Below are 18,018 nucleotides of genomic sequence, written 5' to 3' on the forward strand. Positions count from 1 at the left end.
ATATATATCTGTGTTATATTATTAGGCGAGCAATTGAAAAAAAAATTAAGTAAAGTGACAAGCTAATAAAACGTAATGAAATAATACTAAGTATAGTAGATTATGTAATAAAGAAAAATAATGAACCGAAAAGCTATTTGTGATTATATGAATCTTTTTATAATTTCATAAGATTCTTTTATTGGTATGTTTCATTGGGTAACAAGAAGATAGTTAGAATTTAATTCAAGCAATATGATAGAATGTGCTCAAACAAATTAGATCACATAACATAATTTAAATTCTGTAATATTTTTCACGCATCGTGCGAGTACTAATACTAGTTGTATTGTAAAGGTGGAAGATTTCTTTTTCACTCTGCTGCCTGACTTAGGGCACTAATTATTGGGAGTAATTTGGTGCACGTTAATTTTATTTATCCGCACCGTATATTTATACTAAATCAATAAATATATTACATATCAAATATCGAGAATTAGATTATGCCATATAAGTAATATGGGCTTGGAATGACACGCGCGCGAAGCAAAAGCTTTCCAAGCATTAAACCAACCCTTAATTACCATCCCGCTAATCTTGCCTAGGCTGATCATTACCCCTACAGTAAAAAAGGAAACTAGAGATTTGGTTTTTATGTGTACAAAACCCTAGCTCATACCCATAAGTTTCAATACTAATCAAGTATCCTTCGTACACTCTAAAAAAACTGGATCATGTGCATTCTTCTCTATTTTCGCCTTTGAATAAGGATAATTACTCGCACTCCACTCTTCCTCAATTTCTGTCCCTCCCTATATATATGCTTAAATGAGCATAAAACTGCCAACATCCACTTTTAACTCATTAAAACATTATAGAGACCTTGTCATAAAAAGCTCTATATTACAACATTAACAAAATGGATTCAAGAGATGACGGCGATAATGGATTCCAATTCAGTCAAATACTTTCTCGAGAATCATCTGTAGGACAATCATCACGTATTTATTATTATAGAAGAGCTGAAGGGGTTCCATTTCAATGGGAGAAGCAGCCTGGAACTCCTAAGAATCCACCAAACGAAGATGTCGTTCCACCACTTAGCCCTCCACCTTCAATTCAAAGCTTGGGGCTGCCCAAGCCTTGGTTTATTAATACTGATGATGATGAACCTCAAGAATCGAAAAGTTTGAAGGTTTGGCTTTCGAAGAAGATTAAGAAATTGCATCAATTAAAAACTTTTGGAAAATCTCATCAAAATTCTGAATTAATGCATGGAATTGATGTTGTTGAGTCTGATGGAGAATTCGTTGCCAGTTCGTTCAAGAACTCGACTTCATCGTCCTCATCTTCATCTTCAACAGATTCATATACCTCAAACAGGCAAGAGAGGGAAAAATCTTCAGGGAGAAGAAGGGATATGATGGAGGGTTGCAGCCCATGGAATAATATCACAGAAATGGTTGGTATTATTGCAAGAATCTCCTAATTTTATTTTCTTTTGCATTTTGTGTGAACTATTTTTCTAAGTAGACTGTTCATATTTTTTATGCTACTTTTTCTCCCCTTTTACTGGAAATTGTTGTTCCCTAATGTTATTATTTGACGCTATTTTTTCTTCCCTTTTTCCTTACTGTCTTTTGTCTCCCTCTTCTTTCTTTCTTCCCCTCTTTCTTCCTCTTCTTCCCTTTTTTTCCTTGCCACCGTTTTTTGAGCCGATGGTCTATCAGAAACAGCTTCTGCACCTTTCCAGGTAGGGGTAAGGTCTACCTACACACTATCCCCAGACCTCACGTGTGAGATTATACTGGGTTTATTATTGTTATTGTTGTTGTTCATGTTTTTAGAGTATTTTCCTTTCCTAGTTTAGCTTTATATACTTTTACTATAAGATACATATTTATAATATCAGGTTACTAATATCAAGTAATCATCAATAAAGGGTGGGACTAGTAGTAACTTACAAATAAGACGAACTACATGCTACAAAAGCAAAAATATTATACTGGTAGTATAAAAATCATTAGTACAAGTAACTAAATCTTTTCCTGGAAAGAGAACTTAATAAGTAAAGGTTGGCTGGATGGAGATAAAAGTAGGGCATCTTCCTCGCAATCTTACCATAATAAGGTGCAAACACTAATGAATAATAAGGGGGCCCTTAGGATTGAAGTTACTTGATATCTATATACGCAAAAAATGTTCAATTTTCATGGAAAAAATAGCCACGAGTTTTAATTCTCATTTCTCATGAATTAGCATTTAAGCAATTTGTAATCATATTTCCAAGATAGAATCCTATGGTTTTGATCTGTGATATCAACCACAGAGCATACTAAGACAGAATCTTGACACAGTTACCAAGATAAATCTTTTCTGATGTGGAAGATCAGACTATGCTGCAACCACAGAGCATACTAAGACAGTACCTTGGCTCTGATACCAATTGTTGCGGAAGCCAAATGTATATAGTGTGAATAAGTCACAACTACTATACCAAAAATTATGACAGCCACCAAATAATAAATAAGACAATAAAACAACAATAAAGGAAACACCAGAATTTACGAGGTTCGGCTAATTTTGCCTACTCCTCGGACACAACCAATATTTTATTCCACTCCAAAAATACAAGTGAAATAATACTAAAGAGAGAAGATACAAATGCCTTAAACAGATGAGAAGGCAAATGAGAGGTGTGTTTAAATCCTAAACATTAGGCCTTCTTTTATAGGGAAAATTTCCCAACCAAATGGCTAACCCACCGATGTGGAACTTTGCCAAATTCAACAAATCTCCACCTTGGAAAAATTCCACATCTTCAATCTTCTCTCAATAACAAATTTTGGTTGTGTCTTCATCTTCAATCTTCAGTGTTCAACAATGTTGATCAAATCCAAACAATGTTGAAACTTGATCGCAGTCACCACCTTAGTTAGCATATCAGCAGGATTCTCCGTAGTATGAATTTTCTTCACTGTGACTCCTCCTTCTTCTATGATTTCTCGTACGAAATGATACCGAACATCAATATGCTTCGTCCTTGCATGATAAACTTGGTTCTTCGCTAATTGAATAGCACTTTGACTATCACAAAAAATTGTGATACCTTTTTGTTCAACACCAAGCTCCTTTAGCAATCCTTGAAGCCAAATTGCCTCCTTCACAGCCTCTGTAATAGCCATGTACTCTGCCTCTGTTGTAGACAAAGCAACTGTTGACTGCAAAGTAGACTTCCAACTAACTGGTGCCTTTGCAAAAGTAAACACATAACCAGTAGTTGATCTTCGTTTGTCCAGATCACCCGCAAAATCTGAGTCACAATATCCAACTACAGACTGATTGTCTTCCTGCTCAAAAACTAACCCGACATCTACAGTATTATGAATATACCGTAGAATCCACTTCACAGCTTGCCAATGCTCCTTCCCTGGATTGTGCATATATCTGCTAATAACTCCAACAGCTTGTGAAATGTCAGGCCTTGTGCAAACCATTGCATACATCAAGCTACCAACAACATTTGCGTATGGTACCTTTGACATATACTCTCGTTCAGCTTCATCCATTGGCGACATAGTAGTACTTAGCTTAAAATGGGAAGCAAGTGGAGTACTAACTGGCTTAGTCTTGTCATCTATGCCAAAACGTTGAAGTACTCTCTTCAAATATTCCTTTTGAGATAAACAGAGTTTTTTTGAACGTCTATCTCTAATTATCTCCATGCCAAGAATTTTCTTTGCCTCACCCAAATCCTTCATCTCGAACTCCTTCTTCAGTTGAATCTTCAACTTATCAATTTCTTCCGAATTCTTGGAAGCTATCAACATATCATCAACATATAGGAGAAGATATACAAAGGAACCATCTTTAAGCTTGTGCAAATACACACAATGATCGTATTTGCTTCTCTTGTACCCTTGCCGCAACATAAACTCGTCAAATTGCTTGTACCATTGTCTAGAAGATTGTTTCAATCCGTACAACGATTTTTCAAGTTTGCACACCATATTTTCTTTTCCAGCAACTTTGAATCCTTCTGGCTGAGTCATGTAGATTTCCTCCTCCAAGTTTCCATGTAAAAACGCAGTTTTTACATCCATCTGAACTAGTTCCAAATCCAATTGTGCTACCAAAGCCAACATAATTCTAATGGAGGAATGTTTTACAACTGGAGAAAACACTTCATTGTAATCAATTCCCTCCTTTTGAGCATATCCTTTGGCCACCAATCTTGCTTTGTAGCGAACATCTACTTGGTTAGGAAATCCTTCCTTCTTTGCAAATACCCATTTGCACCCAATTGCTTTCTTTCCCTTCGGGAGATTGGCCAATCTCCATGTATGATTCTGATGAAGGGACTGTATTTCATCATTCATGGCAATCCTCCACTTATCTTCTTCTGAACTTTGGACAGCGTCTTTATAAGTAGTAGGAACATCATCAGCTACAATTGAGGTTGCACAAGCAACCGTCTCTATGAGACGAACAGGTTTCGTTATTGTTCTTTTTGGCCTGCTGGTTGCTATTGATTCAAGTTGTTGTTGAGGTTCCTGAGTTGGAATCTCCTCTACTGGCTCTCCTTCCAGAGGGTAATCTTCATTTGTTTCCTCCTCTGCTTCTTGTGTAGGAAAAATAAATTTTCCCTCAAACTCCACCTGCTTAGAAGCACCTTTATTTTGTTTGGTATCTTCTGTTACCTTATTTACCATAGCAGATTCATCAAAGGTAACATCCCTGCTGAATATTACTTTCTTTGTCATAGGACACCATAAGCGATATCCTTTGACTCCAGAAGTAATTCCCATAAAAATAGCCTTCTTTGCCCTTGGATCCAATTTTGACTCTGTCACATGATAATATGCAGTTGAGCCAAACACGTGCAAAGAGTCATAATCTACAGCAGGCTTTCCATACCATTTTTCAAATGGTGTCTTGCCATCAATAGCAGCAGATGGTAGACGATTAATGAGGTGGCATGCATATGTAATTGCCTCAGCCCAAAATTCTTTGCCCAAGCCAGCATTGGACAACATACACCGTACCTTCTCCAGCAAGGTCCGGTTCATACGTTCTGCCACTCCATTCTGTTGTGGTGTATGTCTAACAGTGAAGTGTCGGACGATGCCATCATTTTCACAGACCTTATTGAAATGATCATTTTTGTATTCACCTCCATTGTCTGTGCGAATACACTTGATTCTCCTGCCTGTCTGATTCTCCACCATCGTCTTCCATTTGAGAAAAATTCCCAACACTTCATCTTTGCTCTTCATTGTATACACCCATACTCTTCGGGAAAAATCATCAACAAAGGTTACAAAATAGTGCTTCCCACCCAATGAAGGTGTTTTGGAAGGACCCCAAACATCAGAGTGTACATAATCCAAAATGCCTTTAGTATTATGGATCGCTGTACCAAATTTAACCCTTGTCTGTTTCCCTTTAACACAATGCTCACAAAACTCCAAGTTGCAAGCCTTGACTCCTTTTAACAATCCTTGATCTGATAGAGTTTTCAAGGATTTTCCTCCAGCATGTCCCAAGCGCATGTGCCATAGCTTGGTTGCTTCTGCCTCTTTGTCGTCACTGGATGTCACTGTCGCTGTCCCAATAACTGTACTGCCACGATAGCGGTACATATTATTATTCTTCCGATTAGCCTTCATTACCACTAGTGCACCGGAGCATACTCTCATCACTCCATTTTCTGCAATGATTTTGAACCCTTTTGATTCTAGGGCTCCCACAGAGATGAGATTCTTCTTCAAATCCGGTACATATCGAACATCTGTTAATGTTCTGATCATTCCATCATGGTTCCTTAATCGTATTGAACCAATGCCATATGAAGTAAGAGGGCTGTTATCCGCTGTGTGAATAATTCCATATTCTCCTTCTTGAAAATCCACGAACCAGTCCCTGTTGGGACACATATGATAGCTACAAGCCGAGTCCATCAACCATATGTCTGATGATGTTGATGACTCTGTTGTAACTAATGAGAAGTCTGAATCATCACAATCAGCTACATTTGAATCCATAATGGCCTTTCCATTATTATATTTGGCCTTATTCTTCAACTTCGGACAGTCTTTCTTCCAGTGCCCTTTTTCTCGACAAAAGGCACATTCATCTTTGCTGGGTCTGGATCTTGACTTGGATCTTCCCTTCTTTGTCCTCGTTTGATTTTGAGGACGACCCCTCACAAATAGTGCTTCTCCTTCTCCGCCCTTCTGTTTTTCTCGCTTTCTTTGTTCATAGCTGTACAAAGCCGAACAAACTTCTCTGAGAGAAACTTCGTCATTTCCATGGAGTAGAGTAGTTTCAAGGTGCTCGTACTCATCAGGAAGTGACGCCAACAACATCAAGGCCAAGTCACCATCATCATAAGTTGTATCCATATTTTGCAAATCTGTGACCAACTTATTGAAACTGGTGATATGTTCATTCATCGTGGTACCGGGAACATAGATGAAGCGAAATAGTCTCTTCTTCATGTACAATTTATTTTGACTATTTTTCTTCAAAAATTTATCCTCTAGTGCTTTCCATAATTTACTTGCAGAAGTTTCCTTTGTGTATGGATATTTCTGCTCTCTAGCAAGGTAGGATCGAATGGTACCGCAAGCAACACGGTTGATAATTCTCCAATCTTCTTCTCCAATAACATCTGGTTTCTTTTCTTCAATGGCCAGATCTAACCCTTGTTGAAAAAGGACATCTAGAACCTCGCCTTGCCACATCCCAAAATGTCCGGACCCGTCAAAAATTTCTACCGCAAATTTCGCATTTGACACAATTCTTGTCATAAGCGAAGATGCCAATGATGACGTATTGTTGACACTTGATGTAGATTCTTCTTGTTTATTGTCTCCCATATTTGACACAAATATTATTTAATAGCTGACGACACAAATCAAGATTATTTCCTTTCTGATGTAGAAGATCAGACTAAGCTGCAACCACAAAGCATACTCAGACAGAACCTTGACTCAGTTACCAAGATAAATCTTTTCTGATGTGGAAGATCAGACTATGCTGCAACCACAGAGCATACTTAGACAATACCTTGGCTCTGATACCAATTGTTGCGGAAGCCAAATGTATATAGTGTGAATAAGTCACAACTACTATACCAAAAATTATGACAGCCACCAAATAATAAATAAGACAATAAAACAACAATAAAGGAAACACCAGAATTTACGAGGTTCGGCTAATTTTGCCTACTCCTCGGACACAACCAATATTTTATTCCACTCCAAAAATACAAGTGAAATAATACTAAAGAGAGAAGATACAAATGCCTTAAACAGATGAGAAGGCAAATGAGAGGTGTGTTTAAATCCTAAACATTAGGCCTTCTTTTATAGGGAAAATTTCCCAACCAAATGACTAACCCACCGATGTGGGACTTTGCCAAATTCAACACTAATTATATAAATATTTTTAATTAAACTGTCATGCTTCTTCTATTTGTGAATGAGCACTAATTGGCTGTCTTTGTTCTTTGTTTTGCTTTTGCATTTGTGTTCTTTAAAAATCTATTTGATTTTGGGAGAATTGATTCTGTTTTATTTTCCATTTTGACGGAATTTGTTTTGGTTTATAATAATAATAATAATAATAATAATAATAATAATAATAATAATAATAATAATAATTATTATTATTATTATTAATTTTCTTCCTTCTCAATTCATTTTTAAAAATAAAATAAACTTTAAATTACGTGCTTGGAGAAGTAATAACAAAAATGTAGTTGAAATTGTATTTTTGTTCTTCTCCAATTTAGATTAGAAGATGAAAGGAAACGTTAGTTTTGGGAATACGAATTAATTGAAGAGACAGAAATATAAACCATTAATAAGGTTGATCAGTGCAGCAGTTAATAGTGTGGTTGTTCTTTTAGCTAAAAACGGCACATTTTGTAAATTTCAGTCCTCCTGAAACTTTAATCTTTGTGAATTGATGCAATATCTTTGCGAAGCATACTAAAGAAGGGTATATCTGTTGACCATATTCAATGGTACAACTACAAGCATTTTTGTAAATGTTTTGTGATCTCTCTACTTAAAGTAGCTCAATATTTTATTAAACTCGAAAAAATCTTTTGCTTCGTAAGTAATTCGTTGAGTGGTTTGAGCTTTCCTTTTAAAAATGTTACTGTCATAAGTTTATATTTACCTTATTTGAACAAGATCTGTTCTATAGGATCATACCATTTATTCTTGAGTTTTAAGGAGATAGGAAATTATGTTTGGTTGATGAACCATGGCCAGTTGACTAGAGTATGATTAACAGCTTCTATGGCCTCTTCTATGGTCTTTTGGCTAGTGACAGGCATCCCAAATTTTTACCATCAAGGATTGTGGTGGAATGGATAGGATTCTGTTACCCGTAACTAGAGGTCATGGGTTCGAGTTAGAGTATAAAAAAATTTCCTTTAATAGGCATTATGTAGTGTGAATTTGGATCAGTCGGGGCTCAATACAAATATTGAACACCGCACCAAAGAAAAAACAGTGGTTGACGTTGATCTAAGTGGGCAAATCTTTATTACTTCCCATCTAGATCTCCCCTTCGACCTGCTTTTCTCTTCTCCTATGCCTCATTCCTATTGTCGTAAAAAATAAGAGAAAAAAACATCGTAATAAATCTACGAGTTTTACTTCTTATACATCTGGCAGTAATTGTTTTTGACATTATTATTATGACAATATATATAAATTTAGCTACCTTATATGTTTTTTAATCAATTCGCTTTGCAGGATAAAGAGGATGTAAATGTGACCCATAGCAAAATGTACAAGAGAGCTTTTTCACAAGAAGATGATGATAGAAGTATTCTATCAAGAATGTCAACAGTAGACCAATCTTCCCATTCATATTATCGAAGCACAGAAGGAATTGCCTTCAAATGGGAAATGCAGCCAGGAACTCCCATACATGATCCACCACAAAATGAAGTCATTCCACCTCCTAGCCCTCCACCCATGGTGCAAAGTTTGGCACTGCCTAAACCTAATTCCATTCTTCATGATCAAGAGGAAGCTAATAATAAGAGCTCTAGTTGGCAGAAAATCTGGCTTGGGATTATGAATAGCAAGAGAATGATCAAAAGTAGTGATGAGAAGATAAAGGGAAAGGGATTCAGGGTTAGTAATGAACTCAGCTTTAGGCTAGAAAGCATTGATATTCAAGGGCGTCGCGGCGATTCAGTTTTGTTGTCATCTTCTTCTTCATCCTCTTCTATCTCGAAAAAGAAAGTGCTACCCTTCTCTAAATTTAGAAGAGATGTCTTAGGGAGGAATTTTTGTTTGAATCCTTGGAAAATTAAAGCAAATCTTGCTTCTTCTTCGAGACGCATATGAATTACGTTATGGACTTCCTTCTAGTATCTGAATTGTCAAAAGTTGTATGTTTGAGTATGTGTTTTATGTTTATTTTTTACTTCCTGTGGAATTTGGTTCATTAGGCTACTGGAAGTGTAAGAATAACATGGAGAAAAGTAAACAAATGAAATGAACTGTGATGTTTAACAAAGATTCCTTTTATCACAAAGTCTTTAAAAGATTCCACATTAAGTTTTAAGGAGTATATAGACACCAACCACATCCAGATAATTTAACTGACCATGAGGCGGAACAAAAAAGAAACTATATTAAATCAAGATGTGTGCATAAACTTGTCAACAGATGTCATGTGCCGCGGACACGAAATCCCCAGCTGCCACAAATTATGATGTTAGCTCGGGTACTTGGGCCGTCCTTGGGCGGGCATCCCTCCAAAGTGCAATGGAGGTCACCAGCCTATGCGATGGGTCTTCTTGATCACCATTGACCTTGTCCAGTATGTTACAACTTAGCTCTTCGTATTCCTTGTCTCTTCCAATGAGGGATATCGCGCATTTATGTTTTTCACTCATATTTTCAATGAAACAAATATTGTTACGTAGTTAAGCTTGTTCCAAATTCAGACTAAGGGTGTGTTTGGTACCTAAGAAAATATTTTTCAATTTTTCCAGTTGACTTAAATGTTTTGAAAAACATTTTCCTTATGGACTCATTTTCCTCCAATTGCAGAAAAATGTTTTCCCTATTAAGAGAAATAAAAACATTTTCCAAAACTCTTTTTTAATATTCCCCACCCTATTTCTCATCCCCACCAACCCACCCCACTCCTATCCCACCCCCAACCAACCCAACCCCCACCCTAAATAGAAATATTATTAATGGTACTTTCTTTTTATGTAATAGATAGAGTAATTTTTTTTCCTTTCAACAAATGAGTATTTTTCTTTTCATGACATAAAAAAGTATTTTTTTCTTATTTTAACAAAAAAAATACTTTTTTTTTTCATGATCTAAAAAAAACACATGACACATGAGGACTTGGGGAAGGGGGTGAGTGAGAAGAGTAGCATAAAAAAATATGTTCCTAAAAAATATTTTGGCCAAATATATATACAACCCATTCAACTTGGCACCATTTTTCATTTTGGTACTCTATCTATGCCTTGTTCCATTTTGGCCCTTCAACTCTATTTTATATATTCCATTTTGGCCCTCTAACTCTATTTCTTATGTTCTACTTTAACACAAAAGCTCAAATACCAGTGCAAAAAATATAGCGCGTGTATATACACAAATATGATGTGTAATAAATATTCAATTAAATATTGCCACCTGATTTTTTCATCCATGTCAAATGGGTCAATACTAAAATACCCGAACCCGACCAAACACTAGAAATATTTTCTGGAAAAAATTTTCCGCTCACAAATCAAACAAGGGAAAATAAGTCATAAATTCACTCATTTTCCTTGAAAAGATTTTTCATGGAAAACATTTTCCTTCATACACTACTAGAAATCCGGGTTTTAGCGACCACAAATAGCGACCAACGTCGGTCTGTTTATGCAAAATACCGATCAAAACCGTCCAAACAGGCTTGGTCGCTATTTTAGTGGTCGCTTTTGTATACCGACCAAATTTGGTCTCTAATTACCGATCATAGTTGGCTGGTAAATTAATTTCAAAAAAAAAAAATATTGCAAAAAAAACCGACCAAAGTTGGTCGGTATTTTAATTATGTAATCAAAAGATTCACCGTTTGGAAATCGAACCGGGGTGTGTACTGTGGCAGGATACTATTCTACCACTAGGCCATTGGTGCATTTTGTTTTAAGATTGTCTTTTTATTTATTTATACTCTTTAATTGTATTTTCGCACGAAAATAACCGACCAAAGTTGGTCGGTTTTTTTAATATTAATTTTTATTTATTTTAATTGCAAAAACCGACCAAAGTTGGTCGGTTTCTTGAAAAATAAATTTCGCGGGACTCAAAAATAGTTTCCTGCATTTTTGCACCAAAGAAAACCAACCAAAGTTGGTCGGTTTCGTAAAAAAAAATAAAAAATAAAATATTTTGAAAAACCGACCAACTTTGATCGGTTTTTGGCCGTTTTTTTTTCTCGACCATAGTTGGTCGATTTTTGCCGAATTTCTAGTAGTGGTACCCCATACACTAAGTGTAAAGATAGATAGAAACATAAGCAGTTCATGATAGGGGTTTGAAAGTCAACCAAAATTCAAATTTAATAATTTTCTTAGCTCATATAGAAGAAACATGAAATTTGAGCAGGGGTAGAATGGAATGAAACTTGTAAATAGCAGTTGCATGGAAATATGGCAATGGCATATGGCAAAATGGCAAAAAGTCAGCAATTCTACTGCTGTTTTGTGAAACCGCGAAATAAACAGAGTATTGATTTGCCCCAATGTTTCTTGCTTTTGGTTCGAATGTTACTAGCATACAAGTCTTCCACCATCTGATTATTTTCTTTATTAGAGAGTAGCCATGTTTGCTGTATCCATGTAACTATTGAGTGTTAAGAATCTGCAAGTTTAAGTTGTGGGACCAAGTTATAAAAGGATTTATAGCTAAGAAATAAAGTATAAAAAAATTAAAAAGCTGATTGGTGAAAGAAGTGGCAATTTTAGGCGGCAACAGGTTTGGATTTAGCAATTGGGTTTGATGTTGCAATTTGCCAAAACTTGTTGTCATTGGCTGAAGACAACGGCAACTCTTCTTATAAATAGTAGGCTCGATTTCATATTTGAGCACACGAAAATCGAGAGAGCAATAGAGAGTTAGACAAAGTAATATCACAAATATAATTGATAGAAAATAGTATGCGAAGAAAATACAGATTAAGAATGATATTATAGTGAAGTGTTTAATTAAAAGAGGGCTATTTTCTTTTGAAGGTGTTGCAATCTCTTGACATTACCAAATTACATATTATAGTAATATTATATTGTTTTTCTTGGATATTGTATTTACCTTATTAAAAGATTTAGTATCGTTCTTACTCTCTTATTTTTGTTATTTACCGTCAATATTATTTTCGGGTAGGATATTATTTTCCAGTAACATATTATTAGAGCCATGACAAAAAATTAACATTGTCTTTACAGTATCCTCGTCTCTCCAAAAAAATACGAGAAATAGTTTCTACATAAAAAAGCCATTTTTGGCTCTCAAGATATATGAAAAATTGTAGACAAAGGTATGCAAAACCCAATAATAAGAAAGCTCTGCCTCAAAATAAAAAAGATGTCTTGGCAAAGACAAGAAAGAAGGTCAATAAATCCTCACGCTCATCTACAAATATTTGGATGATGTCACGCTTGAGAAGGTGACTGATGCTACTAACTCAAATGAAGTTTGAAAGATTCCAAAAAATTGACTCCAAGGAGTTGATAAAGAAGGTAAAACTTCAAACTCTAAGGATTTTGAAGTTTTACAAATAAAAAAATCCCAATGCTTTTTGGTATATTCTTCAAAAGTGAAGGATGTTGTGAATCAATTAAGAAAATACAAGGAGACATAAAAGATGTCCGTGCGGTTGAAAATATCTTTCACACTTTAACACCTAGATTTAATATTTTAGTGTGTGCTATTGAGCAGTCTAAAGATCTAGACTCTATGACAGTAGAGCAATTGGAGAGTTCTTTACAAGCCCACAAAGAAAAGATTGGGAGGAGATAAGAAGTACCACTGGAGCAACTTCTTAAAATTTAGACATCCTTTAAGGATTATGAAGGTTAAAAGGGTTATCAATAGAAAAAATGAGGCCGAGGCCGAGGCTGTGGCAATCATGAAAGAGGAAGAAATAATAGTAACAACTTCAACAATGAAGACAAAAGCCACCTACCCTTTAGAGTTTGTGGTCGTGGACAAAGATAAGGAATAGGACATGGATACTTCCATTAAATGCATCGAAGTAGGTATGACAAATCTAAAACGGAATGTTATGATTGTCATAAATTTGACCATTACTCTTAGAAATATATAATGACTTGGTTGGTCGTTTTGTGTATTTAAGCCTTGTTCCTCTATTTAATGCTTTCCGTATGTTTGTTTGTTATTTATGACTTGCAGGGTTGGTTGGTTTGATTTCGGGAAGGTTTGAGAGTGATTGAAACACTTAGTTCTATTTTTTAGAAGCTTAAGTTATAAGGATTGACCAAGATTTGACTTTAAAATAGACGACCTCGGGTTGGTGATTTGATAGTCCCAGCAGGTTCGAATGGTGATTTTAAACTTGGGCGTATATTCGAATTTGGATTTGAAGGTTCCTAGAAGTTTTTAGCTCTATTTGCCAGAAGTTGACAATTTCAAGGTTTGGAGGGTTCATAGGTTTGTCCGGGAGTTGAGTTTGATGTTAAAGGGTTTCTATTGGTGTTCCGTGATATTGAATAGGCTCATTTATTTGATTGAAACTTGTGTGCAAAGTTTGGTTGTGATCCGGAATGTCCAAGTGTGATTCTGACGCATTCGGCAAAGTTGGAATGTTTGAAACTTAATAGAAGGTTTTTGATCATCGATTCTTGGTTATGATGTTATTCATGGTGTTTCGAACCCTTGTATTAGTTTGGATTAGGTATGGACTTATTTGTATGATTGGATGGGATCCTTAGGGCACATGTGTGTTTCGGGATGGTTTCAGACCATTTTATTTTCTTTAGGAGTTGCTGGTTTTCTGATATAGGTTGATGCTTCGTGATTGCAGAGCAAGACTCGCGATCGCGGAGAAGGGAAGCTGCCAGGTGACTTTTGCTCATCGCATTCATGTCGTGGAGACCACATTCGTGTACTGGCCTGGGCAGGAGCTTTAGTTCGCGTGCAAAGAGTTGCATTCACGATGGTGTGGACTCAAGTAGGAGGTTTTGGTTCGTGTTCACGAAGGTGCATTCACATTCGCATAGGGTCGGAGCCTGGCTAGGGGAACGTTGGTATTCGCATTCGCGAGGAGGGGCTCGCATTCGCGAAGTTGGCTAATTGGCTTTCGCATTCGTGGAGGGTTAGACGCTGAAGTTTTACCCTTCAATACCACACAAGAGGGGGTGATTTGTATGGTGACCATTTTTTCGCTTAAACTGATTATGGAAGGACCTGGTTCTTCTAAGTGTTCCTTAACCTACTATTGCAAAAATAGTAAATGCGGAAAGTAAAGAACACAAGTATTTTACATGGAAAACACCTAGCTCAAAAGGTGAATAAACTACGACCTACTTCCCAGTAAGATTTTCCCAAACTCTTCACTAAATCAGTAAGCCAAAAACTGCATTTACAAAAACATTTTTGTAAACCTAGGACTAACTCTAATCCCGTTGTGGCAAACAACTTCTAACTTCTAACTGAAAGCTCTGAGTACCTATTATAATTGCCTCTAGATAAAGCTAAAAGTTACAATATGAAAACATCTAGTACAATTGAACTAGAATAAAAGACAGACACTTGGAACTAGTTCTTCTATCTGGTTCATGTAGCTTTAGGTTTGCACACTTGAATCACACATGAACGGCTTGCAAAACTGCCTTGCTATTTTGCTCTCAATTGACGTTTTACTTCTGCTTATATGCGTACCTGTAAAATGAGAACATTCTGCCATATATAGAGTTAGTAGATGAAGAAACAATTAGAATTCTAATGCTAATCTTCCTTGGTGGAAGAGTTCTAATTAATCACAACTACTAAATCCTTTCTTATCTTGGATAATGTTCTCTTTGAGTAAGGAGTTCTTCTCCTTATCATTTATGCAATCTTTTCGATCAAGGAATATCCATTATGCTAGAATACATTTATTCCCTACATGTGAATCTCACGTGCCTTGAGTCTGCCTGTGTCTATGTCTACCAGTGATGGACTTGGTTCATTTCTGAGTTCCTTTGTCATTCTTCAAAACAATCCTTTTTCTTGGGCCAACAAATTCCTCTTTTTGATAATGACAAACTCTGTGCTTCCATAAGCTTAGGTCTGTTTCAACTTAGCTCAACACCAACACTCTTCTTGAAATATTTTTTTTATCATTCATCATCAAGGACCAGGTTCATTAGGTTATAAACATCACTTTTCAGAGTACACAACACAATTTCTTTTCCCCTTTTTGGCACCATCAAAAAGTTGCATAAAAATGTGATTCCCAGATGTTAAAAACTACTCATGGCCACTGGGGTAACTGCAAATACATTCATGGATTAATCATCAATAATCAACTACTAATTCAAACTATCAAGTAAATATAGACAGTCAATAATAGCAAAAGCAGCAAACTTCATTGATAGAGAATATGATTCTGCCAAAATCCACCAAAAGAAACAAAAACATTTAAAACATGAGCAATAAAAAGAAACATCCCGAATCTGGGTCACTGAAAGGTCTAGTCAAGGGCTAGGACATTAAGGCTTGGAAGAATTGGGGGCTTGGGTTTTGGCTTGGAGAAGATGCAACATATCTTGAAGAATTCCATTATTCTTCTCTCTTTCCTTTGTGAGCTTAGTTCTGAGAGCATCCCTCTCAAATTCTACCTCAGCGAAACGAGTCTTCAGCCTTGCTATCTCAACATCCTTTGCCCCACTCTCCTGCACTAGGGCTCTGACCTTGTTGTTGATAGGTGTCTTTTTTGATGAGCCAGGTTCACTGGGAATGGCATTGATCTCATAATCACAAGCAGGAAGAGTATTAATTCCAAAATGGTCTTTGCTTTTGGCCATATCACACTTCTTCAGTGACACCTTACAATGAGCAAGAATAGTAGTGAGAATGAAGCCATAAGGAATGGCATAGGCCTTGGAGCCATTTATAACCCAATCTAGAAGCTTAATTATAAAGCTAGGCCTGTTGATCTACCACCCACTATCCAGACATTCCATCAAAACCAAATACATGTAGTTGGCAATGTGCCTTCTTTCTTGCCTAGGCAGCATGCATTTGTTGACGAATTCAAACAACACCTTGTGGGGCTGCATCATTTCAATCTTATAAACAGCCATGGGCTCACTTTCTTCTTCATTATCACAGAATTTCCTAGTTATGGCCAGGGAAATAGGAAGAGAGTCCAAACTTGGCCATTTCTGCCTTGTATAATCATCATAACCTTCAGAGGGTATACAAAGGATTTCACCCAACTCTTTTGCATCAAAGGAAATTTGAACCCCTTTGATGGTGACTCTGCCATCTTTTACCTCAGCATTAGCCATGAATTCAACCATCTCATTCCTTGCCAGTCTTCCATCTAACTGAAGGACCATGTCCTTCCACCCCTGTACCTCTAGCTTTTCAAGCAGTAGAACTATTCATTCTTCCTCCAAGTCCTTCAGGAGTTTTCCCTTCAAGAGAGTTCGTTTCCCAAACTTGTCCAACTTGTCCTTTTCATTATCAAGCCATCCTCCTCTTCACCACTCCATTCTTCTTCTTTAGTAATTTTCAATTGCTTGGCTTTCACTGCAGACCTGGTCCGTTTAGCCAAGGTAGAGGGTTCAGTAGACTTAGATACAGATGAAGACTTCTTTGAGGAAGTCTTCACTTTCCTGGGCTTAGGTGTCTAAACCTCCACCTCAACAGTTACTTGTTCACCTTGATGGACCAGGTCCATCTCTTCCACTTCAATAGACTCAACAGGCTCAACCACTTTTTCTTTTCCCTTTTCCACTCTTTTCTTCTTATTCTCCGCTAAAGTTCTCTGCAACTCCTCCTCACTTTGCTTTAACTTGCTCCTTGTAGTTCTTCCTCTTGGGAGAGGAACTTCAGAAGTTTCAGAAAGAGCTTCCTTCCTTTTCTTGTTGGCTCTAGCTGTGCCAGGGGTCGTGGCTTTAGGGGTTCGTGTCTTCTTGGGGTTGTAACTGTCCCCTATCTTTTTCAATAGATCAACCAGTCTTTTCTCAACAGATGAACCAGGTCATCTACTTGATTTCCAAGATTCACTAGCCTTTCAGCGGCTTTTCACGATCCACTTTCCCATGTGTTCTTGCTACCTTCTTCCACTTTTTCTGGCTCAGCTCCACTGATAGCTATTTTAACAGTTTCAGAGGTGGGTGAAGAATCGGCCAATTCTTTCCCTTTTCCCCTATCATCACCTTGTATTCCCTCACTCTCCTTTTCTTTTTCTATTTTATTTTTACCTCCTCTCCTTCCTGTCTCAGGAATTTTCACATCCACCATAGACCCAACCAATATAAATCTATTTTCCAAATATTCGGCCAAATCAGAGATGACCTCAGTAGAAAGGTTTTGCACAGATGTTACCTGCTCAAAATTGAAAGACTCAGTTCCTTCCCCCTCAGTTACAAACTTGAAAGAGTCGTCCGAATTTTGGGGTTCTTGGGCTTGACTAGCTTGTAAGTATGCGTTTAATTTCCGTAAAAGCACACCTGTAGCCACAGTTTTTCGTGCAAGCATTTTTACTCGCCTTCTCCTAGGTAGAGGGGCAGTGCTAGGTTGAGGGGTAGTGGAAGAAGAGGAAGGGGTAGGTGGAGGAGGTGTACCAGGATTATCTTGAGGGTTAGTCATTTTTCTTAATTCTGTAAGGGAGGGGATGACTTGATTTAATTTTGAAGGTGAAGAGAAGAGAGAAAGGTTCGACGATTATCAGATATTATGAGTGAGTAGCTGCGATAATGACGAGGGATTTAAAGAAGGAGGGAAATTAATACACAATGATAGCTTTTAGCAGTCAAATAGAAGT

General features: G+C 36.9%; 1 protein-coding gene and 1 pseudogene across 1 annotated transcript; both read left to right on the forward strand.

Moving 5' to 3' along the window:
• The first annotated feature begins 859 nt into the window (after positions 1-859).
• Positions 860-9,356, forward strand: LOC104246134 (uncharacterized). The gene is made up of 2 exons (XM_070161224.1): positions 860-1,441; positions 8,754-9,356. The coding sequence occupies exons 1-2, from the start codon at positions 899-901 to the stop codon at positions 9,354-9,356; spliced, it is 1,146 nt and encodes a 381-aa protein (XP_070017325.1). The 5' UTR covers positions 860-898.
• Positions 8,165-8,328, forward strand: LOC138882504 (small nucleolar RNA U3; annotated as a pseudogene).
• Positions 9,357-18,018: the final 8,662 nt, after the last annotated feature.

This window comes from Nicotiana sylvestris, chromosome 11 (genome assembly GCF_000393655.2).
Source record: "Nicotiana sylvestris chromosome 11, ASM39365v2, whole genome shotgun sequence".
NCBI lineage: Eukaryota > Viridiplantae > Streptophyta > Magnoliopsida > Solanales > Solanaceae > Nicotiana > Nicotiana sylvestris.